This window comes from Lygodium microphyllum, chromosome 20 (genome assembly GCF_053477565.2).
Source record: "Lygodium microphyllum isolate KBCC chromosome 20, Lygodium_microphyllum_v1.1.10, whole genome shotgun sequence".
NCBI classification, from domain to species: Eukaryota; Viridiplantae; Streptophyta; class Polypodiopsida; order Schizaeales; family Lygodiaceae; genus Lygodium; species Lygodium microphyllum.
The window spans coordinates 105523977-105551114 of NC_141154.1; the positions used below are offsets into that span (position 1 = coordinate 105523977).

Sequence of the window (27138 nt, forward strand, 5' to 3'; positions counted from 1 at the left end):
GCCAAAAAGGGCAAATGCCATTATTGCAAGAAGCCAAGCCACTACATTACTGAGTGCAGAAAGCGCATTGCCAAGGAGGAGTCAAGAATGTCTGTTTCTGATGCTCCTTCCACTTCTACTGAGTCCATGTCCTTTGTTGCAGACATGGACTATTGCTTTTACACATGCAATTATGACACTTCTTGGGCTGATCAAGCATTTAGCTCTACTGAGGATGTAGGCACTTCGTTTTTTGACAGTGGTACTTCTAGGCATATTAAAACTCGCAGAGATTTATTTGCTTCTGCTGGTGCAGCTCCAGTTGGCAAGTTTCTACAATGTGCCAACAATGCATTATATCCTCTTAGAGGTATTGGGGAGTTTGTGCTCACAGCCCCATTGATGGCTCTATTCTCAGTTTACAGGATGCTTTATTTGGGCCAGACATAAAGAAGAATCTGCTCTCTATTTCTTCTTTGGCACGTTGTGGATTACAGGTCACATTTGATGATGACAGATGCATCGTGAGAGACAAAGAACACATGACTTTGGTCTTGACAGGCACTTTATGTCATGGATTATATGAGTTGGATGCTCTTTCAGTTGATTAGTCAACGTACTTGGCATCCACTCTTCCTGTTGTGAAACAGGCAGAGTTATGGCATGCTAGGATGGGGCATGTGAACTTTGGCAACTTGATGCTCTTATAACGTACATAGATGCTAGATGGATTATCTCTACTGGAGAGACCTCCTAAGCACTTGTACGAAGGATGTATTTTGGGAAAAATGCATCGTTTTTCGTTTCCTCGTGATGTTGCTTTTAGAGCAACAACCAGGTTGTAGTAGGACATTCAGATATATGTGGGCCTATGCAGACAAAGTCATTGGGAGGATGTTACTATTTTGTGACTTTTATTGATGACTTTACTCGATTTTGTTGGGTCTACTCTTTGGTAAAAAAGTCAAAAGTGTATGATGCATTTTTGGCTTTTATTGCACTTGTTGAAAACCAGTCTGGTTGTAAAATTAAAACTCTCTGTCTGAACCAAGGGGAGGAATACATGTCCTCTATACTGAATTCCTTTTTGAAGCAGAAGGGCATTGTCCATCAGTACACTATTACTTATACTCCACACCAGAATGGGCTTGTAAAGAGGAAAAATCAGTCAATTATGTAGATGGCCAGATATATGCTGAAGGCAAAGAGCTTGTCTCACAGTTTTTGGATGAAAGCAATCATGTGTGCTTGCCATGTTTTGAACAAATGCCCCACCAAATCTTTGAAGAAAATTATACATTTTGATGCTTGGAACAGCTGGAAACCTTCTATTGGACACTTTCGTACCTGCTGTTAAATGCATTTTTGTGAGATATAGCAGTGAGAGCATGTTAAGAACAACAAATGATGCTTGCCCAAAAGTGGCTTTGTATGAGAGATATAAGAAAGATGTATACTTTAGAAGACTCTAGGAAGAGATGTCCAAAATCCCGTTAGCACGGTGAGGAATAGTGGTACTGTCCAAAAAGCTATAAAGGCATGTACTTGGTTGAAACTCTTTTTAATGGTAATGGTACTTTCAATTTGAGTCACTCAAGATTGTGTTTATGAGTCCAAGCTAATCTATCTTGGAAACTAATTCACTTGAGTTACAATCTCTTCTCTTTATAATGTATCGTGTGTTTGATTTGCGTCCACCATAGCTCATGTAGTTCTAGGTCCATGATTCTCAGCATGGTATCAGAGCCATGACTGAGCTAGGTAGCTAGTGGTGTGATTTCTTCTTTGCAAGCTCTACAATTTGTCCCTCCTTCATTTTTCACCTTGTACAAGTCTACTTTCATTCCAATCTCTAAAGCCATTCAATATCAAGTGTCTGGAGGAGAAAGAAGGGCTGGAGCCTATGGAGATGGAAGGGGATCCTACGATAGAGGCACAGGTAGCAAGATTAGGTCCTCCTGAAGAGCTACTGTGGTGAATAATAGAAAAAAGACACCCTATAATTGTCCTGCTACTGGCCGCCATACAACGCATGGAGGCTCATTTGCCTCTCCTTCCCGATCAATTGCCTCTGTCACAACTCTATAGAAACAGAATTTGTATCCTTTTTCATTAATTTGTCTATATAATGATTTATTAAATTTATTTCCTTTGCACTAATTAGATATAAAGAAAAGTGCATTGGAGCTGGCCACTGATGAGTGGTCACAGGTTATGGTGAACCCACGCGGTGGGTTAGAGAAAAGATAGTTCACACTTCCACCTATATGGCCGATTGGGCGCCTGTGACTAGAACTCACGCATATCAGGGTTAGACTCGCACACAGAAAGGATTGATGCCTTGAAGTGTGGGCTAGATCCACCAGAACAGACAGTTACAATCAACAAGATGGTATGATCATGAAATGCTTGTATAATGTGCATGTGTGGGATGAAAGCTTAAAATGCACATTTCTTTGCATAGGAAAGTCACATGAAGATTCGGATATCATTTTTGCGATGTACACGGAAAAAGCTTTCATATGACACCCATATTGGGGGGGTCCCTAAATTTTAGGAGCCTCGAATTAGCCTAAAAATGCTAGTCCTAAAAAATAGGGATGTCATTCTAAAAATAGTAAGTTCTGTACTCTGACTGTGCTTACTAAATTTGGTTGTTTCTATTCTTGACAGTATTCAACCAAAAAGGAAGGCCATAGAGAAGAGACAAGTCTCAAGACACTTGTCACAGAAGTTTCCAAGTGTCCCACCACTTGTCACATCTCATGACATGTGGCTGGACACTTGTCTTGTGCTACTCCACTTTCCCATTTTGTACTAGCTCTTCCCTCTCCTATAAATAAGAGCTCGTTTTTCTTCATTCAACATCATTTTTCTTTGTTGTAAACTCATGTACGGCACCCACAGATAGCCAGAAACTGGCCCCATCCATCCCCATCATCATCCCCCACTTCTCTATTATCAAATTCCTCCATATTCCCTCTTCTATCACTGCTGTTTTACAAGACAGCAAGCTTGTAAATTCATTACAGCACCTCGTTTTCAAGCTCTTTCTTCCATTTTAGCAACAAGAAGCAAGCCATATCCATGTACTACTGTTCAACGATGGAGAAGGCTGATTTCCCCTTTTTCTTCTCTCATACTGTAAAGAAATTAGTTCTTATCATTGCATAGTAGATAATGCATGTGTGTTTGTACATCTTTGCATGATCTTGTGAAAGTGAGAATTACTTCTTCTCACTCTTAGGTTGATTGTAACTGAGCTTTTCCCTAAGGGACTTGGGTTGAGCAGAAATACATTCCTTCGAGGGGGGGGGGGGGGGGGGGGGAGGGGGTTACCCATCTTCAACCCTCAATCTTGTCTCCATTACTTTTACATTTTCATGGCTGTAATTTTGTGAGTAATTTTCATTTTCAACTTTAAGTGTTCATTCTCTTTTATATTAAATGTCGAAAACAAGCAAATATCATAATTGTTAAGCATACTACCTTGTTCGGGGCGTTTACAGTGGTATCAGAGCTTTGGCTCGGTCCTCACCCCAACACTAGTAGTGCTTACAATTAAGTTTGTTTTTTTTCAGCCCTTGCATTGAGTGCTTGAGCATTTTTTTTTTCTTAAGAGTCTCAATGGATCAGTCGAGTGCTATCCTTCAAGCCATTCAAAGTCTTAGAAAGGAGAATCAGCAAATTCGTGACCAACTTCTCAAACTAGAAAAAGTTGAGAATCCCAAAGAATTCAAGGAAAGAAGCCCATCTGCTTCAAGGAGACAAAGCCATACCAATGAAAGGAGCTGATCAAGAAGTCCAACTACTTCTAAGAGGCAGTCCCATTCTACTTCAAGACAAAGAAAGAGATCGCGTCGAAGCTCATCCTCTTCTTCAAAGTCATCTGGCGCCTACTCTGATGGACCCTCTTCTAGTAACGAAGAGTCACACCCTTCTCGTGGAAGACCTCATCATCGTCAAAGGCGTCGACATTCTTCACCCTCGTCTCCATCTTCATCCCCATCAAGCACTTCATCATCTTCAACCTCAAGATCCGGGCATGGACGAAGGCATAAGAAGAAGAAGAAGACTAAGTCACTATCTCAACTTGAAAAGAAGATCAAGTTCAGTATGTATGATGGTTCCCGAAATCCTGATCTTCTTCTGAAGTTTATTCGTCAATTTTTCCTTAGGACCCCAAAATGCCAGTGTCGGCTGTCAAAGAGTCACCAGATCAGGACATCTTTGGTGAGATGATGACCAGCAGCCCCAAAAGTATCCAGGTCAGCTGTCATCTGGCTGACAATGATGTCTCTGTACTGTTCCAAACCCTAGAGAGCAGCTGCCCAGCAAGCCCAGCATGATTGGATTCTCTCCTCCACCCAGCCCAAAATGGCTCTCTCTAGCTGCCTCCAACCTTGCATGGCATGTTCTCCCACTGTGCGGCAAGTGACAAACCTCCCCATGCATATTTCAGCCTCTCGAAATGAATTTCCAGCAATTAATTGATTTGTGGAAATTAGAAATTCCTTGGCCTACCCCAAAATTGGGCACTGCCCATCCACATTAAAACACCTAAGCCTTTAGGATTTGAAAGTGTTCAAACTTTCAGTAACCTTAGTCCTTGGCATTAAATGTTTAAATTCTCCAAACCCCATGGCATCAAAAGTCAAATCCATGGGCATGTTTAATGTCTAAAGCCAGCCTCCAAGATTTGCCACCAGGCACCGATTGGCACCTATCCATCATAACTACTGCCCATGTCCCCCACTGGCCAAACTAGGGCTAGGGTTTGACTTTCATTGTGCCCACAATTTAATTTGCACTTTGCATGTGCATCTCACATGGGCACAACTTAATTATCCCAAACAAATAAGTTAAAAATTCATGTCCCCATGACAGAGAGAGTGAGAGAGAGAGCCTGAGAGAGCATGTGTGAGGAGAGAGGCTTCACTCCTTCTCTCTTGTTTTTTCTTCTTATTTTTGCTTCTCTATTTCTCTTTCCCTCTTCTTGCAATGGAGTGGGCGGATTGACAAGGAGGCTATGAACTGAGAGGAGCTTTTTTGCATGCACAGCAAGGATCATTGAACCATTGATGCTTTGTTTGCAAGGGCTGGAGTATAGCTAGCAAAGCTTGAAACAACAGTGGGTTCTCCTATTCACGTTTGGTTGATTCTTCCTTTCATTATATCACAGGATTCAGATGGAGAGAGTCTATAGAGCTCACAGGTAGAGTATGAGCAATCTAAGTGAGAGGTGAATGAGTTTCTTGACTATGTATAGAATGCATGAATCAATATGCATCCATGTTATCCTGCATTGTTCAGCTAGTTAAGATGAAGTTGGCATGAGTATACTATGAATTAAAATGTCTCAATTGCCTACATCTAAGCAATGGCCAGAAAAGGTATCCCATTTAAGCTCATACCATATAAGTTCTTGATCCCTTGTACTTTGAGTGCAACCTGTCAAGCCTAGGCCTACTAGGATCCCATAACATACAAGCCCTATTTCCATTCCTTAAAGTCAATCAAGGACCAACCTGCACATCCAAGAGATCTCAAAACTAGTGAAAATGAACATCACAAATGAGATGGAAAATTTACCATTTCTACCCCAATGGGGCATGCTTGTCAAAAAGCATATTCAAGTTCTTCCAAAGGCCTCAATGGTGCCACATGTACCAACTAACCATCCAAGAACAAAGTGCCCTATGTAAAATGTTGGCTCTCATTTGTTGTGTGCAAAACAAAATCTCAATGAAATAATTCGAGCCATCAAATATATCTTCCACTACATCTTGTTTCTCACTACCACCACCCAAGAGCACCTCAAGCCATGCAAGTATACACCCAATCATGGGAACTCAAACTGTGAAATAGAAAATAGTAGCCCTCTGATGAAAAACAGCTTCTATTGCACCAGCAAATCCACACACCTAAAACTACCTCTACATCATCCCCTTCAAGTAAAGAAACTGCCTTTCCCAAGTTAGCATCAACATAGTCCTACATATAACATTCGCGTGTGATAACATGTCAGAAAAATCCACATGTACTTCCTGTGAAGGGGAGTAGAGAGCAAGAGAGGTATCTAAATCCCCAATTTGCAGCCCCTCTTGCATCAAATTTTGATGCTTACTACCAACATCTTCTACTTCATTGTCAAAATCCCCACTCTGAAGATCCTCATATTGGCAATCATGATCCTTCATGTTATTCAGAAAACTCTAAATCAATTCCATTTGTAGCAGCGATCTCCTGCACTTTTCAACCTGCACGTATGCTGTTAATTCCAGATCTGCTACTGCACCTCTCAAACTAATAACACCGACTGCTCTGAAAGGGGAGGTAAATCCTACCACAGCTGACAAGTCCTCCTCCTGTACCTGTGCTTCTCACTGAGGTTGAAAAGATTTGCACTTTTCCTTTCTCTCCTATCCACCTATAAATGTTGATTTAAAAATGAGTACATGTAAAAAGTGGCTAACTGGCCAGCATGCAAAATGAATTTGCACGACTAAAAAAACAGCTAGAAAAGCCAGATGGTACTAGCAGAAAGCTAGAAGTTATTGAAGCCTGCCCTGAACAATAAAAGCATCATGCACCATCATCTATAAATAGTGATAGAACTTCATGTTAATACAACCAAGACATGGAGCAGCTACTATGATAGCAAGCCTCTATTGCAACCAAGATGACCATAAATTCCAAAAGTCCATGTAAACAGAAAGGCATTTCAAACATGCCAAAGCCAAATCCAAGTTCCAACGCATTTGATAAAACAAACAAGAATCTTGCGTCTGCAATGAATCTTCCCTCAAAGACCCATGCTCAACTAGCAGTCTTGCACATTGTCACTTAAGTCCAAACCTTGGAAACACATATGTTTGTTTAGGTAAGAAGCATCCCAAGAACTCTTCTTTTCTGTGCATGCACAACTGAATGGGAGAAGAAATTAAGTAAAATCACCCATTAGCATCCCCCATGCTAGAATGTTCATAGCATGATCACTCAGCTGTAGTGAATGTATATATTATTTCTTGGTGTTCTTGGGCAAGAACCAAGTGGTTATATGAGCCTGACAAGTGTATTTGGCATTGCTCATCACGAAAGGGATAGGAGAAACTTAGAAGAGGCTGTGAGCCAGTAAATTTCTCCTAGGCCTCACAAAGAGTGTAGGCCACACATGCCCTAACCAAGGCTCATATGATTAGAGGGTCAAGTGTAGAGAAGCTTGGATAAGCTGGTGATTGAGTTTGGATCTTCACTTTTGTTATATAATAAAAGTTTGCTTTATTTGTTTACACCTTTGAATGTTCAGGGATCGATAGAAGGGAATCCAAATATCCTAGTCCCAAATGCAAAGTCTTTGAGTCTGTAAGTGATGCCCACACCTAGGGAAATCGAGCCAAAAATGAGCATGTACTAGTAAGTGCCTGCCAAGGCAAACCTTGAAATCCCTCAACCAAGAAAGCAGGCATACTTTTTCTGGCATGAGGCTGTCCTGAAGTCTATGCCAAAATATTTTCAGGAAATCTTTAGGTCAGCATTATCATCTCCGCTGTTCCGCTGTGATTGGTGTGCCATCTACTGTGGCCATTTAAATCCTCCTCTCTAAGAAAGGCCCGATACTAGAATTGCATGTAGTGAAGTTTCTTCCAACAGAACTGTTTTTGCAGCCTGATGAGGTGGCTGAAAATGGAGAGGGGAGAGGAAAAAAGGGGATACGAGAAGAAAAGAAGCCGAACTGGTAAGAAGTTGGGGAAGGCTGGTCAGTCAGAATGAGGAATACCCTACCGATGATATAATGAAAAGGGCAAATATAAAGTATGATGGTGAAAATTTGACGAGGAAGGGGAAGAACAAGTAGAGGAAACCTACAGCATGCCCACCCATCTTTTCTCTGTGGTGTGTTTTGTTTTGGTAGTTGCTTTTCTTTTCTGCTCCAGGATGCTGTTTTGATACTAGGTCAAAGTAGACTTACCATTATTTTTAAAGGTTCAAGATTCACCCTTGAAAGAATCTTAGCACACTAAGAGTCAGAAGTAGTGAGGAATACAACGAGCATAAAATATTGCATGGCGAAGAGGCATACCCAAATGTTCCTACAAGTCCACTGCAATGAGTCTCTGCTGCATCAATAGAGCTCAGTTTGGCAAGTCCAAAATCTGATATCTGCAAAGTTCCTTTCTATTATTAGGAATACTTTTTTCAGTAAAACTACCACAATCTTGTGTCCCATGATGTCTTTCAGAAATCTCTTAAGGTTGATTTACTTTATATAAAATATTCAGTCACTGATCACAAAGTCTTACCTTACCTTACCTTCTCTGTATACATTCTCTTCATAGATTCGTTACTTAATTGAAAAACTGAAGTCGTTATGATCAACAATGCTTCACAAATAAAGTAACAATATGAACCTTAAAGATGAATGGCACTTTTTCTTAAAATTGTATTGCCTGAACTTGCTTAGCTTCAAACTGCGAATAGTGATGATCTAAATGATGCTCTGAAAGTGAGAAAGAGAACTTCTAACCTATGCAATGTGGAAGATTAAGTGATTTTGGGCTGTACAAAAGAGTTCAAAATGCAGGAGATGTGCCGAAGCTCCAAAAATTCATGGAAAAGGTGAGTCTTAGAGTGCATGTTTGTTGAGCTAAAAATACATTAGCTCTCATTAAACAGCCCCAAAATTCAAATCTACTACATAATGACCAAAGGGTCCATTAGGTAATGCATGGAAGCAAACTGTGGCACCAACTGATCCACACTTGGGAGAGATTGGGGGGAATACACACATCCCAATGATCCCAAAAGTGTGTGAGGAAAAGGTGCAACACCACCCGACTGAGGAAGAGATGAGGTCCTAATGGCTATGTCTAAGTTTGAAGAACCCCCCGGGGTGGTGAATGAAAGCACATGTGATCCTACATGAGATACAACATGCGGTGCACTTAATGGAGGCTGAAAGGATGTGGCAACGGAATAAGAGAGTGGGATGGGAGGGAGATTAAATAGATTTGTGATAGGTGTAGGTGTGGGAAATAATGTGGGTTTCTTTTATCCATTAAATGCATTAAATTGAAATGGTGATGCACCTACTTCATTTTGACCTTTGAAAATAAAATTGTTTGAAGGAAAAAAAGGGGAAGGAGTACTTACAGTTTCTTATTCAACTGCTTACCTAGTCTTGAGTTCATAAAGAAATATATGTCTTCCTCATTACTCATAAACCAGAAATTGTTTTGCATACGGGCTTCATCATGAAAATCATCCATACCAATAGGAGAAGGGAAATCGTCATTAATAGAATCTGAAATGGTAGACATACCTAGCATTGGAGAGAATAAGTATGAAGGCAATGAAGTGCACTCTATGCCAATTTCTACTTGCTGATGGATAGTCCTAAGTGGAGATTTCGCCCTTCCTGCATGGTCAGTAGATTAGTGCACTGAATCTAAAGGGTAAAATTCAGACTTACCTTCTATCTACTACTGGTGGGCTCTATTGAGAAGTGGTGCGGAAGTAGTGTTTGAAATCATCTACCCTTTTATTGTTTCTACCTCTTGTGTAGAGCTTTTAGATCAAGGCCTACGTTTCTCTCAGAGAACTCGGCTCTGATACCATGTTAAGAAATACCCTTACACAAAAATACAAATAACACCGTACGACAAAGCACAGACTAATAGATTAACATAGTTAGGATTAGGGTGACTCAAAGACAATGAACGTAGAGAATAAATGAAGTGATATGACTACTGAATATACAATGCTCATGCAATAAACACACTATGCAATGAATGAACACTGAATCTCAAACTCCTGAATCTCAAACTCCTGTATCTCAAGGATTAGGGATAATGGGCTGGAGAGAGTGCCGTACTCCAAATGGATCGTGAATCGTAGCAAGGCAGCCTCCGAGTGTCGAACAATAAACTCAGCCTGTGTGGTTGGATCTGATACAGACGGTAGTCTAGACAGAGAGAATGCTGTAAACGCAAACTGAGGAGACACAAAATCTGCAAATGCAGGCTGAGATGATGATGGCAACAGTTGGAGGAGAGAGAAAACTGAAAAATGCAGCAAGGAGGAGAGAAAATAGTAGTGACAAGTGAGAGGAGAGAGAAAACTAGCAGGACGGCAGCTGGGGCCTGCAAATGCAGCAGTATGTTGACATACCAAGCTATACGGCAACTGGATGGGTGGACAACAGCAGTCGCCATAGAGGAAGAGCATTATCCTCATTGTGTAGAGCACCCTTGTGCAAGCTCCTGCCATCGCATCACGTTGCTGCCCCCCGTCTCTGTTTGAACTACTGCCACACCAGTCCTCCCCTCCCCTTGCCCTGCGCGAGTCCTCCTCCCTCCCATTCGACAACCCTCCCCCCCCCCCCGATTCGACAGTCCTCCTCTGTCCCGTTCGCCGATCCTCCCCTCCCCATTCACCAATCCTTCCCCCCCTCCCCCCCCCGGCCTGGCCGTCTACCTACGCTTCGCCTTCCCCCCCCCTAGCCGCTTTGAGACCCGACCAAGCGGTCACACTACTATTTGGAAAACAAAAAAATCCCCCCCCCCCGCCATCAACTCCCTCCCCCTCAGTAGCACAGTAGCGTGATGGGCAGGTTCCCAACAGGGATATGCAGTGGAAACCTCTGGCCATACGCCGGCGCATTCTGCGAGTGGTCCCCCCAATCAAACACCTTGCGCATCATCCTCTTTGAGGAACAGCTCTTGGCCGTCCGTGCCACAGAGTTGGAGTTGAAAGGAACAACAATCTTTGTTCAGGTTGTAGAACACTCCCCATCGAGGGCCCAAATACGGAATTGGCTCCACTCCACGCTGCGCATTGGCACAACGTAGATCGTGGAGGTAGTTCTCATGGGCCGAGGGATCTTCATGGTTCGACTCACCTCTGCAGCGGATGTAGCTAGTGAGTTAGTGCTTCCTTGGTATAGCAGCTTCACAGTGGAGATATTTGCGCTCCACAACAGATTTCTCAGACACCCAATCACCTTACTATTCCCTAGACTGGCGGTAGAGTACTGCCAGTTAGTGGACTTTGGACGGCTCTTCGGCACTGTTCTTCCTATCTCCTTCGTGAATGCAGTGACAACTGCAAGAGTCCCAAAGGTACAAGTGGCCGTGAAAGATACAAAGAGTATACCAAAGTTCCTGGCGATTGAGGCAGGAGGTCGCTCCTTTAGGTAGTAGGTCATTGTGATTGCGCAACTGGGGCAGTGCCTGCGCTACCACGACTTTGGGCATCAGACAACAGATTGTACGCATTTCGGAGCCAAGGCGGCTCCACCAACAAGCCTGCACGTGGACGCTGACTGCTTCACACGAGTCCAGAGGCGACAAAGAGGGAGACGGCAGGGAGGGCCGCAACTAGCTCCTTGGACGCAACCTCGAAAGTAGGGAGCAGGAGGGCAAGTGACGCCCCCTCGGCAAAGCACTCCTCAGCCCCCCCCCCCCCCCCCCCCCCCACCAGGCACGACCGCAGTCCCCCACATCCACCACCCGCGCCACAGACTTTCTCACCTAAGATCCCACAGCCCCCACACCCACCCCCCAATCTCCCAGGCTCCCCCCACAAACCCAAGCCAACAGCCCCCCCTTCCCAAGGCCACCAGCCCACCCCCACACCCGCCACATACGTCTGACCATCCCACCACCACTCGATTCTTTTCCCCCCTACCTCCTCCCCTACTGAGCATCCCCCTTGATCCCCACCCGATTCAAGTGATTCCCCCTGGACCCACCCCCCTCCTCCCATAGGAGGTGATGAGCTACACACGCCTACATCCTCCTCACACCAACAGTATTCCCCCTCCCACAGCCACCAGCTCATCTACCCCTACTGCCCATCACACTTTCCCGAGACAGGCACAGATATTGCCACAGGAGTTCTTCCGCACTACCCCATGGTTCTACTTCAGAGTTGCGGACCGCGAAGAGTTCCCACTACCTCTAGAGGTGGGGATCTTCGTGGTTCGCAAGTCAAGGAAGGGCAAGGTCCATCTACTAGCACCATCGGATGGACCAAACTATGCTTTTTCTCTTCAGTCCTCTCACTCCGAGGATTGAACGATGACACAAATAGAGGAGGAGTTGAAGAGTCAGGTGGCGGACCACATCTCCCAATGGATGGGAGAAGAAGGACTAGTACTGTTTGCACAGCAGTGACCTAGTTGCATGATGGACATTAGCTGGTGGGCTGGTGCCAAGGTCCCACACTTGAGCATTATCTTCCGAGCCCCTCCACAGTGGAGAGCTCCGAAGGATGTGACTAAGTGGCCCCTAGCACAGGTGGCCCGTTTCTACCAGTCTACAGAGTCACGACTCTCAGCATGGCTAATAGATGCATTCATAGTACCACCTGGAGCATCTATCACCCCTATGGTCTGGCTGAGGATCACCATGGGAGAGTGAAGTTTTCCGTCCAGACCTACGGCAAAGCATACTTGCGTGCCCCATAGTTTTTCCTCTCTATTAGCAGCCTCCACATCGAACAGATGCCTGTTCGGTCAATCGCAAGTTTCCCCATGAGCTTACACCTTGCATCCTAGAATGTCAATAGTCTCCAATACAATGGGGCACGTGGTTCCAGGAAGTTGATTGTTCGGCAAGAGCTACAGCCTATCCTTGCCGGACGGCTCAACATCTTATTTCTATAGGAGCACAAGCTCACTCCCACCTAGGCCTAGCGGGTAGGGAAGGTACTCCCCGGCAGCTCGCACACGTACTGGGAGCATGCCATAGGTGCCCACGGCAGGAGTGGAGGCGTATGCACCTCTATATTGACCCAAGTCTCACCGCCTGTGTACGAGACCACGCGACGATAGTGGCAGGGAGGGTTCTATGGATCAGATTGGATATTGGAGACTCGTGCCTTGGAGCCCTCAATGTCTATTCCCCTACGAAGGTTAGGACATGCAGCAAGTTCTGGGTGGAGATCGCAAAAGGACTCCTAGAGGTGGACTCATGGATCGTTGGAGGAAACTTCAACAACCTGGAGGTTTTGGAGGACCAACAAGGCATAGGCAGAAACTACCAAGGCATGGCCGAGGAGGAGAAGGAGGTATGGGAGGTCTTTCTACTGGCAGTAGGAGCACACAATGCCTGGAGAGACCCTGCCTTCCACAGCAGGGAGAGATCGCTGGACTTCTCTTAGGGATACAGGTGGCTAGGTGGAGTCCTGGTGAAGCAGATGGACAGGTTTTATGTGGGAGAGTGGGGAGGCCAGATTGGGCAGTTGGCGAGCACCACGTCGTCCACCAATCCTTGCCTGGTCCTCCTGACACTAGAACCCCCAGCATCTGCCCTAGACACACGATCCTGTCGGATCCCTAACTTGATCTAGAGGAGGGAGGAGGTGACGAGACAGATAGAGCAAATTGGGACCAGAGAGTGGGGTAGGAGGGACTGGATCACAGAGGAGGTTGCAGAGGTCCTAGCTGAATTGAGCAGAATCTACCAAGAGACAGCCATACAGGCCAGGCAGCAAAGCTGGGAGGAGGACAGAGCACTCCGGCAGGACCTTGTAGCCACACAAAGATTATTACAGGAGACACCATGGGATCCACCCTCCACACACAAGAGGTGCGTGCAGGAGCAGCCATTGCTGGCCTAGAGGACAAGTGCTCAGAGTTCTCTTTCCGCACATGAGTATCTTTCTAGGGGCAGAAGGGAGACACGATATGTAAGGAGTTTTTCCAGGTGCACCAGCCTTGCAGCTCAAGAGAGCAGATACACAGCCTTCGAGATCAGTATCGGAGGACTTATTCTAGCCCAAACGAGGTAATGGAGATTGCCACCGACTACTACAAACACCTTTTCCAGCAGGAGACAGTCTCAGCTAGAGAACAGTGATGTAGGTAGTATGTCTAGGATCACATCCCATCCCTCGTCACAGAGGAGATGGGACGCTCCCTCCTAGCCCCTTTCACAGAGAAGGAACTGGAGGAGCCTTTCCATACACAAGGCGGGCTGAAATGCCCGACAGAGAATGGCCTCTCTAAGGCCTTCTTCACTACCTACTGGGAAGTGGTGAAGGACCCCCTATTGATGGCCTTCCAGGAGATTTTCACTTCAGGGCAGATGCTAGGGAGCGTTTCGGCAAGCCTTATTAGTCCTCTCCGCAAAGGGGAAGACCAGTTGGAGCTTTCTCAGTGGAGATCGATCATCTTATTGTCAGTGGCCTATAAGGGACTGGCAAAGATGATTATTAGGCGACTACGTCCCATGCTTCCAAACATCATCCACAACACACAGATTGGCTTTGTCCAAGATAGGAGCATCCTAGACAATGTATTCACCTTCTTTGAGACGACAGAGTGGGCTCAGTACACTGGGCAGAGACTCGCCGTACTATTGGATTTCGAGAAAGCTTATGACAAGGTGGACTGGGATTTCCTAGAGGGCACCATGGTGAGGTTGGGTTTCCCCCAAGCTTGGATTCACGGGGTCTCTGCACTTTACAGATCGGCCACCAGTAGGGTCCTCATAGAAGGTAGTAGGCGAGGAAAGGAGTTTCGGCTGGAGAGATTAGTCCAACAGGGCTGCCCCCTGGCCCCGTACCTGTTCCTACTCTTTGCAGAGGTGATACCTCACTTCTTTAGGTCACGTGTGAGTGGATTACGCGACCTCCGACTTCCATTGAGAGAGGAGACTGAGTTGTTAGACTCAAAGTATACAAATGATACAACACTCTACATAGAGAATGATGAGTTGATGCTGGAGAGAGTAAGGTTGGCTCTTGAGATGTTTTGTTCTGCAGCGGGAGCGAAAATCAACTGGCGAAAGTCGGTTGATTTCTTTATAGACCCGGACTCTAGCACAGAGTAGGGCGTCCACCTGGGATTTAGATGGGTAACTAAGGTTCTAGGTGGGACTTGACATCACTTCTGCCCAGTAGTTCCTTCCAATCCTCAATTCTATTCGGAGGAAGCTGACCTACTGGAGCACGGCTTGCCTCTCACAAGCCGTCCGAGCCCTGGTGGTTAACCAAGTCCTCCTAGCGATGGCCTGGTACATTGCCTCGTGTTGGTGCTTCTTCTCATCTTGTGTAGTGTAAGTTCGCCGTCCAGTGCGGAACTTCCTTTGGTCCGAGACAGATGGCTCCAAGGATTCCAGGGCCAAGGTGGCGTGGGCGACCATCATACGGCATCAGTTAGAGGGAGCACTTGGGATCGTAGACCCAGAGTATTAGAGTATAGCCCTTCTGGGCAAGCTAGTTGTCCACGGCCTCACATTGGGAGGGCAGACCTGGAAGTTCCTATTGCAGGAGGGTCTTCAGAATTGTAGAACGAGGCTTGGTGGTGGATGGAAGCCGTCCCTAAGATGGATCTTCACGTCAGCTCAAATCACCCTCCCAGATTACCTTTCCTACGCAGCTTGCTCCGCATGTAGCAAGGCCGCTGTAAGGCCCTAATCCAGAGTCCCCCTAAGCTGCCAAGAGGAGATAGAGCGTCAGCCGCCAGTGATCTTGAACCCCCAGGCCAGGGATCGAAAAGGAGTGCAAATTAGCGAGCACCCCCACATCCAGTGGGCTGGTTGGCAGGCTGGCCCAGTTCGTACCATCAGGACATGGCGGGAGGTGTACAGGATGGTGGATGAGGAGGTGCTGCAGTGAGTATCAGACTTCCAAAGTATCAGAGTATAGCCCTTCTGGGCAAGCTAGTTGTCCACGGCCTCACACCGGGAGGGTAGACTTGGAAGGTCTTATTGCAAGAGGGTCTTCAGGATTGTAGACCAAGGCTTGGCGGTGGGTGGGGGCTGTCCGTGAGATGGATCTTCACGTCAGCTCAAATCACACCCCCCCCACATCATCTTTCCTACGCAGCTTGCTCCGCGTGTTGCAGGGCCTCCGTAAGGCCCTAATCGAGAGCCCCCCAAGCTGCCAAGAGGAGATACACCATCGGTCAGTGATCTGGAACCCCCAGGTCAGGGATCGGAAAGAGGCGTAGATTGGCAAGCGCCCCCACATCCAGTGGGCTGGTTGGGAAGCTGGCCTCGCATGTACCATCAAGACATGGCGGGAGGTGTATAGGATGATGGACGAGGAGGTACTGTAACGAGTATTAAGCTACTAGAGAGAAGTGGAGTTGAGCAGAAGGGAGATAGACACAACAATACCTCAAGAGTGGCTTGCTCCCCTGATACAAGAGCCGATAGAGCCTAGGAGGGTATGGGCCACTAGGTTCTCACCAGCAGGCATCCCCCTACAAGTGGCAAGTAGAGTGGGCGACGCTCCACCTAGGACCTTCTTCACCATACACGAGGGGGGACGTCTAGCTCTTGACAAAGGGCAACAAGATGAGGAGATAGCTGTCCTTTCATGGAAGAGGATCCGGGTGATTGGCCTTCAAGGGAAGACATGGCGGTTGGGCCCTTTTGTCTTTTGGCAGGAGCTCAGGGAGTGGCGCCTTTGGATCTGGGAGGGCAGGCCACTTGATGAGCTAGAGTGGGATCCAAGAGAGTGGTTATGGCCGGCCACTACGGTCGCCAAGAAGCCACTGAGGTTCTTGGAGTACACCGCCAGGATTGGCAAACACGTACTAATGTAGGAGGATATGGATTGGGCGCCGTTACGTAGCATGCAGTAAGCGGAGCATAGCATCAGGGAGCCTTTCCGGCGGACCTTCTGGCGCCACCTATGGGATAGCTGGAGGCCGAGCAAGGTATCGTATTTTCTTTGGCTGGTGGCATATGGAGGCTTGGCGGTGGGAAACTGGCTTTGTCCAGATGCAAGAGAGAGGTTGTAAGCGCTACACACAGTAGCCTCTGGAAACCCCAAAGCACTGCCTTTGGGCATGTGAGGCAGTGCAGCTCGTGTGGAGAGGAGCATGCCGCATCCTTCGCCGTATAGAACCCAGTCTTGGATGTATCTCATGGGAAGCTTTTTGCTGGCAGGCGGTCAACCAGGGCCGTTACCTTCTATATGAGGCCGGGATGCAAGAGAAAATATTCATTATCAAGGCAGGGTCATGCGCAGTGATCGGTTTAGAGGCTCTACCCATCCACCAGGTTCTAGAGTCCACAGCAGACCGCTCTGAGGTATGGGAGATCATAGGGAGTCTTACTGGTCGGCATATGTGGAAGGTGCGGTGTCAGGAGGCTTTCGGCGAAGAGAGACTTTCAATATAGGCGACCTTAGCCGAGCTCTGGACCTCCATCATCCACTCCCTCCACGACTAATGGGATCAGGTGCAGGGCAAGTCTAGGGCTCGTCAAGAGCTCAGATGTCATTTCATGCGTACTTGGGGCAGCCAGGACCTATTTTTCGTGATGCAGGCAGGCAGCCCCAGATGGCGATACACCCCCTTCCATGGCTTCTTGCCCCCATCCCCCCCAGACCACCTTGAGAGGCTTATATACATGTACTTCTGACTTTCATCAACTCCAGCTAGTCTGTTGAGCATGAGCACTACGTTGTAATAAAAAAAAAATAGTAATATAATCAACCACATTTTACTTTTTTTAAAAACAGCAGTCACCTAGCTTGAAACAACAACAAAATGATAAGGGAGGGCTGGAAATAAGTGCCAAATAAGTGAAGACTACAATGGACAGCTTGGACTGCGATATCCTCCACGAATGGGGTGTGGGCAGCAAGCTGAAAAACACAAGAAACCTACCAAAATGAGAATAAGATTGAATGTAGAGTAACATACCTATTTATAGAAAGTTTGGGCCTCCCAAGTGGGTTTGTGCTTATGGGATATAGACACTCTCTAGGAACGCATTTCTTTTAAATAAACAAGGTTTCTTTCTTAATTAAGAATGTTTTTGGGCTATTTGAGTGAAGCTGATGCATTTTTTAGCTCAACATGGGGGTAGCGACTGGGATACCTATCACAATCGTCCCAAAGTGGAAGTATGTGGTAAAGCGGGGGTATGTGGAAGGTACAGTGTTAAGAAGGGTGGTGTTCCCCCTAACGATGCATCAAGAGGTGGAGTGAATGTAGGATAACTAGATGGTGAAATGGAGAAAGAGAAAGTGCTAGGAGCGAAAATGAAAGATCCGAACCCTAGTGTGCTTGGAGCGGAAGTAGAATGTAATCTAAGATTTTGGAATGAAGATGTGAGTAGATCTAAATATGAAGGAGATAGTGGTGGAATGGGAAGTTGAGAAATGTGGTTTACTAGCTCAAATGAAGCAGATGATAGAGATATACCTGATGAAGAGCATCTTCTTCGAGAGCCTCCTCTATTAAAGTTAATATATTGAAAATCATTCAAATCCTGCATTCCAAAAGGAAAAACAGAAGAGGGTTTTGGTTCATACAACTCAAAAGGGTTATATGAACTTGACACAAGGCCTAGCTGTGATGAAGGAGATGGATCACCATATACATCGAATGTCGTGGTCCCTCCAAGACTGGGGAGATAGCCAGTCTCACCAATCGGTCCAAACGAAATAGTAGCATTTGTTGGATAAGTGTAAACCAAACTATACATAATGCACAAGTAGTCCTCAAACTCTTCATCTGTAAGATAACCAAAACGTGAAGAAGAAGATGATAAAGGTGAAGGTGTGTCTATCTCCTCCTCGAGACCATAATGTCTTCTCAAAGCCTCCAATGATGGAGAACCCTAATAGGGCATCATAGGATCCCTAGATGAACGTGCCTGAGACATTACGAGCCACAATGGAGTCGAGTGTGAGTCTTGCACAAAGACCAGCCTCCACAATCACTGCAGGATACTCTTTAGAAGAGCACCGGCTTTGACACCATGCAAAGATATGCTAGGGTGTGCACTAAGGAAACACAACATGTATGACTAGACTGAAACACAAAGACTCAAACACAGACAAGTAAAACTTAAACCCTAAATGCAAAACACAAAACACAAAACTCGAAACTCCAACATAGAGACAAACACAGAGAGAAGAAACTCTAAAGTAAATGAATATTGTAAATGAATGTAAGAGTATATAAAATTCCCAAGGGTAGAGTAATACAATGTTAGAGAGTGACATCCACTACTGCAGAGGAATCCGAAGTGCAATAACCACCAGTTGGAGACGAGAGAGTGCTGAGGCAGAGAACTGTCACGCGACAACAAGAGAGGTGCTTATTGATGTAGACAGCCTATTGGACAACAAAAATGCACGTATTGTAGCAGTTGTCCGGTGGGAGAGATAGTAGCAGCCGATCCCCTAGCACCAAATGCTGAAAACGCAGGCTAATCATGTGCTATGATAAGACAATAGATGGAGACCTCCAAGTAGCAGGGTGATGGCTGAAAATAGACCGCCTAGGACTAGATAGTGATGGGCTACAATCGGCGATGGGGCTGGACAAAGATGGTAGGTGGATGGTAGCTGAAATCTGCATGGCAAAGTGAGAAACTTGCACAAAAGGATGAGGCTGAATGGTGGGTAGCCTATCTATTTATAGATGTTGAAGGGTGGCCCAAAAAATTAGGATTTTGTGGAACCACTGAAAATCTCTCAAACCATGCACCAAATTTGTGTTTTTAATTAATTAAGTGTGTTTTGGGGCTGTTTAAAAATGCTAATCAGTTGTAAAGTATATTTTAGCTCAACACAAAGTAACTTGCATCATCCAAATGTCCAGTAGAGAGTAGGCTTTCAGTCAAAGTTAGAACATAGCATACATCATGCAAAGTGAAGAGACTACCTCAAGTAAACTGCAACCATATGTCTCCAATACCAACAATATCCAGTGCTAAATCATTACCCAATCTGATAGATCCTATTATGCTACGAGGAGTGAAACCACTCACGATGAGGATTAATATGAAATGAATCCCCTAAATCAATCAAGCAATACTAAGCATACGCCAATGAGGCATCAGTTAACTATGAAACATTGTAATCATTATCAGAATCAGTTAGCACTACCTTAATCTCTTCAATCTTGACACTAGACTTCCTAGGAACAATGTCAAGATCATCATTCTTTTCTTGCACTTTGCCCTTTCTCTTTTCCCTGCGCTTGTCATCACACATTTTATGGCACTCTCGCCAAATATGACCTGGCTTCCCATAGTAATGACAAGTCAATGCAGACTTACGGCCACGAGACTTAATGCGAGATTATCCATGTGACTAAGAACAAGAATTCTGATAGTCTCTCCCATATTGTTCATTACCACTCCTAGTTAGTATCCTTACTACCTCTGACTATCAAAGAATGAGAGCTACGGGAAGCATCAGCATTCTTTCTATAAACTTCTTCATTCAATAATGCACCCTCTACATCTTGTGATTTCAGCCCATCAACAAGTATATTTGTACAAATAGCAATACAGAATGTATCCCATGATTCAGTCAATGTAACCAGCAAGAATAATGATGGAAGATTCACCTTAAAGTCGATACTTTGCAAAGACAAAATGAAAGTCCCCACCTTCATGCAAAGATTCATGAGTTGCTTAAGCCAATACATCTGAGAGGTAGGGCTTTGCTTATCATAGACATCACGGATCTTCTTCCATAATTGCCATGCACTCTTCCCTTTGGAGACAACATTGTAGAATACCTAATTAGAGTAACAAAATGATTGTAAACTTACATAAGTCTTCAAATTCAGCCCAATCCTCTACATCAAAGTATTCGGGCTTTACACCCTCATGTGTCAATGGCTTAATCTGCAACTTTTGCACCTTGTAGTAGGTCTCAGGAGGAATAAAAGAGAACTGCCAAATGCACAACTGACTGAACAAGGGTAACAAATCTCAATACATAGTCAAGCAATGTCTATATATCACTGGCATCATGCTAACAAAAACAAGTGCCCAGTTCAAAGCATGAATCAAATCAGCCCACTATGCAAGTAACTACATCCAAGAAGCATCAAGAGAGCATATACATAACTCAATGAGTCCCACTATCTCAATGAAAGAAGCTCAAGCTCCAATGTCCCACATGCAAACCCTAATTTGGGAGGCCCCAAAATGTCTATAAATAGACAAGCCACCTCCCATTTAATCAATCTCATTTTTGCAATTACAGGTGCTAGAGCTTTATTGACCACACCCCATTCATGGTTTCAATGTCCCATATGAAAACCCTAATTTGGGAGGCCCCAAACTTTCTATAGATAGACAAGTCACCTCCCATTCAGTCAATCTCATTTTTGCAGATTACAAGCCCTAGAACTTGACTGAGTACACCCCATTGGCAGAGAACATCTTAGTCAAAGTTGGCCCACACTATCTACCATCATCTAGCACCTGTTTGCAGCCATCTCCTTACTGTTTTCTCCTCTTCCAACTGTCACCAGCTATCCATCATTACTCTGAGGCTGCATTTACTACCTAGAATCACACTGGAGGCTGTGTTTACTACACTAGAGTTATCATCTGCTGTTGTGGACTCTTTCCCAGGCTTCGTTTTAACTGTTGAGCTACCACCTCACACTATCTAACCACCTAGCGGCTGCATTTTCACTCCTATTTTTGTCATCTTCACTATGTCAAACTCTTTTTGTAGCTGTGTTTGCAAATTTTCTCTCCTCTTCCTGTCTACTATCAAACTAATCCAACTACCCACAACTGTGTTTGCTGCTACCAAACACCTTTGGAGGCTGCCTTGTGTTGAGAAACCACTTCTTCCGTGTATCCACTGTAGTTAGGGTTTCGCAGAGTGACAGCCCCAAAAAGGGCTGCACCCTCATTCTAGGCACTTTATCAGTGAGCACCCACTCAATCGTACGCCACCCTAGACAAGCGAGGCCTATAAATAGGCCACCTCTCCACTTACACACCACCACCCACTCTTCGTGACTCTTCTTCCATCGTCAACACACTTCTCTCCTCTCTCCAATCTCTTGCATGCTGCTCACACCCCTCCACATCTTGTGTCACCTTCCCCATCTAGGCATCAACATCTTCCTACTTGGCATCACATCCACACCTGGCATCAATTTCTACAACCGCACATACCTGCGTTTTTGGGTTGACAAGACTTCATAGGCTGTGTTTACCCTCCAAGTGGCTTTCCCTTCATTTGGTGACCTCCATCTCATTAGGCGTCAGCTCACACAGGCCTCTAACACTTGCATTATTGTGTTGCAAAAAAATCATGCCCTTCAGTCTCAATAGATTCTTGATGGTGCCACTCCAATGGTAACCCCACTGGATTTGACCCTTAAACAAACTGTAATTCCCCATGATGATTCACATCAATAGCCAGAGTGCCATCGCACAGTTGCTGGCAACCCTATCCTCTCTCCCCCAAGACATGACAAGTTGGGGTGCACTATCACTTATGTGGAGAGCAAGTTGAGTTAGGTACCATTCGTCTTGCATATTTCCTACTAACCTCCTAACAAATGCAATCAATTGGCCAATGCTACAGCGCTTGTGCCCACCTATTGTCTCAACATGATGGAGGCGGGATTACTAGCTTCTCTATGGAAAAAGAAAAGGAAAAATATACAAATACTAGCATTCATGCTGGTAGAAAAACAAAAATTATCAATGGCCATCTACTAAGAGGAAAGCTCTGAAGAGCACTTCCCTATAGAAGGCACCTCATAGGCAGAATGAAGTCTAGAGTGCTTGCATAAATAAATGCTGTTCAGCTTGATCCTGAGGTATTAAACTCCAACCATCAATGTGCTGATGTAAGTTGTGAAAAGGAAGGTGCTAAGAACTGTGGCTATGTTTTGCAGCCTTGTTTGAACCTACTATTCATCAATGCTGTGATGCTGGAAAGTGGATTCTTGCTTGTCAGTGGATAACTCCAGCAAGGCTGCAGCACATGCTTATCTGCTTGCATACACAGTTTGGCACATAAGCCCACTTATCACAATCCTTTTAGGAAAATCATACCAGCCAGGTAGTTTCAGGAATTTAGGCACATCCTCAATGGAGATAGTCACCACTCTAGCTATGGTTCCATTCGAGATTGGATCACTTGAGCAAAATACAAGCCCATATTCTCGACAGATGGTGTGTTCAGAAATCAAAAGTATTCTGCTTGAAGCCTTGGAAAAGATGGTATATTCAGAAATCAAAAATATTCTGCTGCAAGCCTTGGAAAAGATGGTATATTCAGAATTTCCAAGGCAGTATATTCAGAAATCAAAAATATTCTGCTGGAAGCCTTGGAAAAGATGGTGTGTTCAAAAGTCAAAATGGCTGCTCGACCCTGGAGACTTATAGTCACACATAAATGGCTGCTTGACCCTGGAGACTTATAGTCACACATAAATTCATGGGTGTCACATAGGCTGTCATCATGTCCTATTGAAGCATCAATCACATATGCTGCTATCATGTCCTCATGAAGAATCAAGTAAGTAAGTACAGACCCTTGAGAATAGAGAACATTAAGTAGAGAAATTAGAAAATGTGACAAAGTGGGCCATTAGGGAGCAAACAAGGATGAAAAGAAAGCTGTAGAGGAGGGTAAGAAGAAGCATGCCAATGGACTTTGTTAGGGTACACAGGACAGTTGGGAGTAAGTCCAAGGAAGGAGACAGAGAGAAACAGAACAAAGAAAGGAGGGTCGTGGGGACTGAGCACACATAAGCAGAGTCTCCAACACACAGGGAGGATGAGCAGCTGAGGTGAGCAACCAAGAAAAGAGGAAGGAATGCAGTGTGAACCAGGTCAAGAGAACAGCTGACATTATTAACCGTCTAAATTATCATGTCTCCACAAATAGAAAAAGAATCATTTTCAGTCGTCACTCCTTGGTCGCTGTCTTTCATGACAAGTTTTTAGCCCCGATCTAGGTTGTATGCTCGATTTTCTCCAGAGATACTTACAACTGTTACATCTTAATAGGATAATGTCATGCATATCTTACAACAAAAAAAAAAACTTCAGACATGCATGAGAAGATATGGAGCTCAAAAAATTATCAGGTTCTACAAGGTTTTTGAGTGCACAATTGAATATACAAAAAGTATGTAGTAGGAGAAACCTGAGCCTCAAATTCTTCATCAAGAAGAATGTTTGAACTTTTAACATCACGATGGATAATTTGTTGTGGCAAAGAAAAATGTAGAAACTTCAGACCCTTAGCAGCACCAAGAGCTACCTTATATCTTTGTTTCCAAGTCAGGCTTGATTTGGAGCCACCTACACCATAACATATAAAAGGTCAATGGAGGTTTTCTTGAATCAATTTAATATAGTTTATTTCACATAACCATCAACAAAAAATTATTCAAAACATCTGGAAGAAAGGATAATGTTAGAAGCATCGTCCTCTATTCTCCCTTCCATGCAAGAAATGGCAAAAGACTAGCAAAGTGCAGGAAAACTCAGAAACACGTGAACTCACACAGCAGCATGAAGGAGAAAACTTGGTTCATGAGGAAGTAGCCAGTCCATCTCTGAGGGGACTCCAGTGCAGCCCCCATAACTTTCACAGCCAATAGTAGATACTATATCACAATAGGATTTGAATTAGACTGAAGGCATTTGACGCTCTCCTGCCCATTACGTCGCTGTGCCCCCGCCCGTTCGTTGCGCCCCTATCCTGGCACTTTGTCATGCGCCAACGCCTTTGACTCCCTCCCTCGCCATCGACTCCCTCCCTTGCCACCAGCCACAGCGCCAGTGCCATCGACTCCCTCCCTCGCCAGCGCCATCGTCACCAGCCACCAGCGCCATCGACTCCCCCCCCTCCTCGCCATCAACAGCCACCAGCGCCCATCTCTCTCCCCCCCGCGCCTATCTTTGTTCCCCCCTCCCAACTCCCCACCCCCCGAGTGCTGCCTTGCCGGGAGGCCTGGCCCGCTATCAGGCTGCAACACCACCGCCATTGAAAACAGAAAACCCCGCCCCCCCCCCCCGCCCCCTTCGCCATCGACACCCCCCCCCCCTTCCTCCTCCAGTTGCTCCATCCCCCTGCAGCAACTCCCCATCCAGCAGCACAGCAACGCGATAGGTAGGTTCTCCCAGAAGGGACGCGCAATGGAAACCTATGGTCAGACGCCGGCGCACTCACCAAGTACCCCCCAGTCGAACACCTTGCGCATAGTCCTCTTTGAGGAGCAGCTCTTAGCCGTCCGAGCTAAGGAGATGGAGCTAATGGAAACAACAATTTATGGTGAGGTAGTAGGACATTCCCTAGCCAGGGCCCAGCTTCGGGACTGGCTCCACTCCACGCTGCGCATCGGCACAGCGTAGATCATGGAGGCGGTCCTATTGGGCCAAGGGATCTTCATGGTCCGCCTCAGTTCGGCAAACGCAGCTCGCGAGCTACTCGCCAATTCACCATATGCATCCACGAAGGGAGTCATATACATGGTCCCTTGGTACAGTGGCTTTACTGTGGAGGCGTTCGCACTCCACAACACGTTTCTTCGGCACCCGGTCACCCTTCTTTTCCCCGGCCTAGCGATTGAGTACCACCAGTTGGTGGAAGACTTTGGGAGGCTCTTCGGCACTGTCCTTCCAGCGTCCTTTGCGGATGCAGTGACAGTTGCAGGGGTCCCAAAGGTACGGGTGGCAGTGAAGGAGGTCAAGAATATCCCACAGTTTCTAGAGATTGAGGCAGGCGGGCATTCCTTTAGGTAGCAGGTCATTGTGACTGGGCAACCAGGGCAGTGCCTGCGCTGCCACGATTTTGGGCATCAGGCAGTAATTTATATACGTTTTGGAGCCAAGGCGGCTCTGCCCACAGGTCCGCAGGTGGACACTGACAGGTTCACACGGGTCCAGAGGCGACAGAGAGGGAGACGGCAAGGGGAGGCGCAGCCAACCCCTCAGGCCCAGCCTCGTCAGCAAGGTGATGGCGGACGAGCGGCACCCTCTCGGCAGAGCACTCCACAGCCCCCCCTGTCTGCCCCACCCAACAAGACCGCTCCCCCCCCAGTTTCTCCACATGCGCCACAAACTGCCTCGCCTGAGTTCCCACGGGCCCCTCACCCCCCCCCCTCCCACACATCCCATTCCCCCCCTCCCTCCACTAACCTTGGCCCACAGCCCCCCCTTGCCAGGGCCACCACCCCCGCCCCCCCCCACACCCGCCATGCATCTCTAGCCATTCCACCATATCTCAATCCTCTTCACCCCCATCACCCCCCCTACCGAGCACCCCCCCGATCCGCACCCAGGTCAGGTGAGCCCCCCAGACCCACCCCCCTCCTCCCACAGGAGGTGATGAGCCACACACACCTACCTCCTCTGCATACCAGCAATCCCCCCCCCTCCACACAGCCACCACCTCATCTGCCCCTGCCACTCGCCATACTTTCCCGAGACATGCACACTTGCTACCACAACAGTTTTTCCGCAGTGGCCCATGGTCCTACCTATGAGTTGCAGAGCGCAGAGAGTTCCCACTACCTCTAGAGGTGGGGATCTTCGTGGTTCGTAAGTCAAGGAGGGGCAAGGTCCACCTACTAGCACCACCGGATGGACCAAACTACGCCTTCTTTTTTCAGTCATATTACTCAGAGGAGTGGATGACTATACAGATTGAGGAGTTGAAGAGTCTGGTGGAGGATCACATCTCCCAATGGATGGGAGATGAAAGATTAGCACTGTTCGCACAACAGTGGCTAGGTTGCATGATGGACATTAACTGGTCGGCTGGCGCCAACGTCCCGCATTTGAGCATTATCTTTCGAGTCCCCCCCACAGTGGAGAGCGCCAAGGGACGTGATCGAGTGGCCCCCGGCACAGGCAGCCCGCTTCTACCAATGTACAGAGTCGCGTTTTTCAGCATGGCTGATAGATGCATTGATAGTACCACTTGGAGCATCTATCACCCCTATGGTCCGGCCGAGGGCCACCATGGGGGACTAGAGCTCACCATCCAGACCGGCGGCAAAACGCACCTGCATGCCTCACAGTCTCTCTTCCTCATCTGCAGCATCCACACCGAATAGATGCATGTTCGGTCAGTCACAGGTTTCCCCATGAGTGTTGAGTATTGAAATGACTTGTTTTTTGGCTGATTTTTGTTGTTTTTGAGAGCTGAATGGTTGATTTTATGAGATGATTGATTGATTTGGAAGTGGTTTGAGAGTGTTTTGGATGATATTGATTGGGTTTTGGAAGATCATGATGTTTATTGGTGGTTCTGTGATGTTCTGATAGGTTCTGATTGGTTCTGGATACCTTCTGTTTTGCTCTGTTTTGGTCTGTTTTGTTCTAATTGTCTTCTGTAAGGTGGAATGGAGTATTGATTGATGAAGATTGAGATCTTGTGAAAGTTTATTGAATGGTT

General features: G+C 46.2%; 1 protein-coding gene across 5 annotated transcripts in view; it reads right to left on the reverse strand.

Moving 5' to 3' along the window:
• LOC148019216 (putative serine/threonine-protein kinase PBL22) overlaps positions 1 to 27138 on the reverse strand; it is a 236778-nt gene that overhangs the window by 55443 nt on the left and 154197 nt on the right. For all 5 annotated transcript variants that reach the window (XR_015687550.1, XM_087660769.1, XM_087660766.1 and 2 more), the window contains 2 exons: positions 23878 to 24035; positions 8063 to 8142 (listed from right to left, as the gene is read on the reverse strand). Coding sequence is in view for 4 of the 5 variants with exons in the window: in XM_087660769.1 (XP_087516895.1) it covers positions 8063 to 8142; positions 23878 to 24035 (238 nt within the window). In the remaining variant the exon portion in view is untranslated. The remainder of the gene's footprint in view (positions 1 to 8062; positions 8143 to 23877; positions 24036 to 27138) is intronic.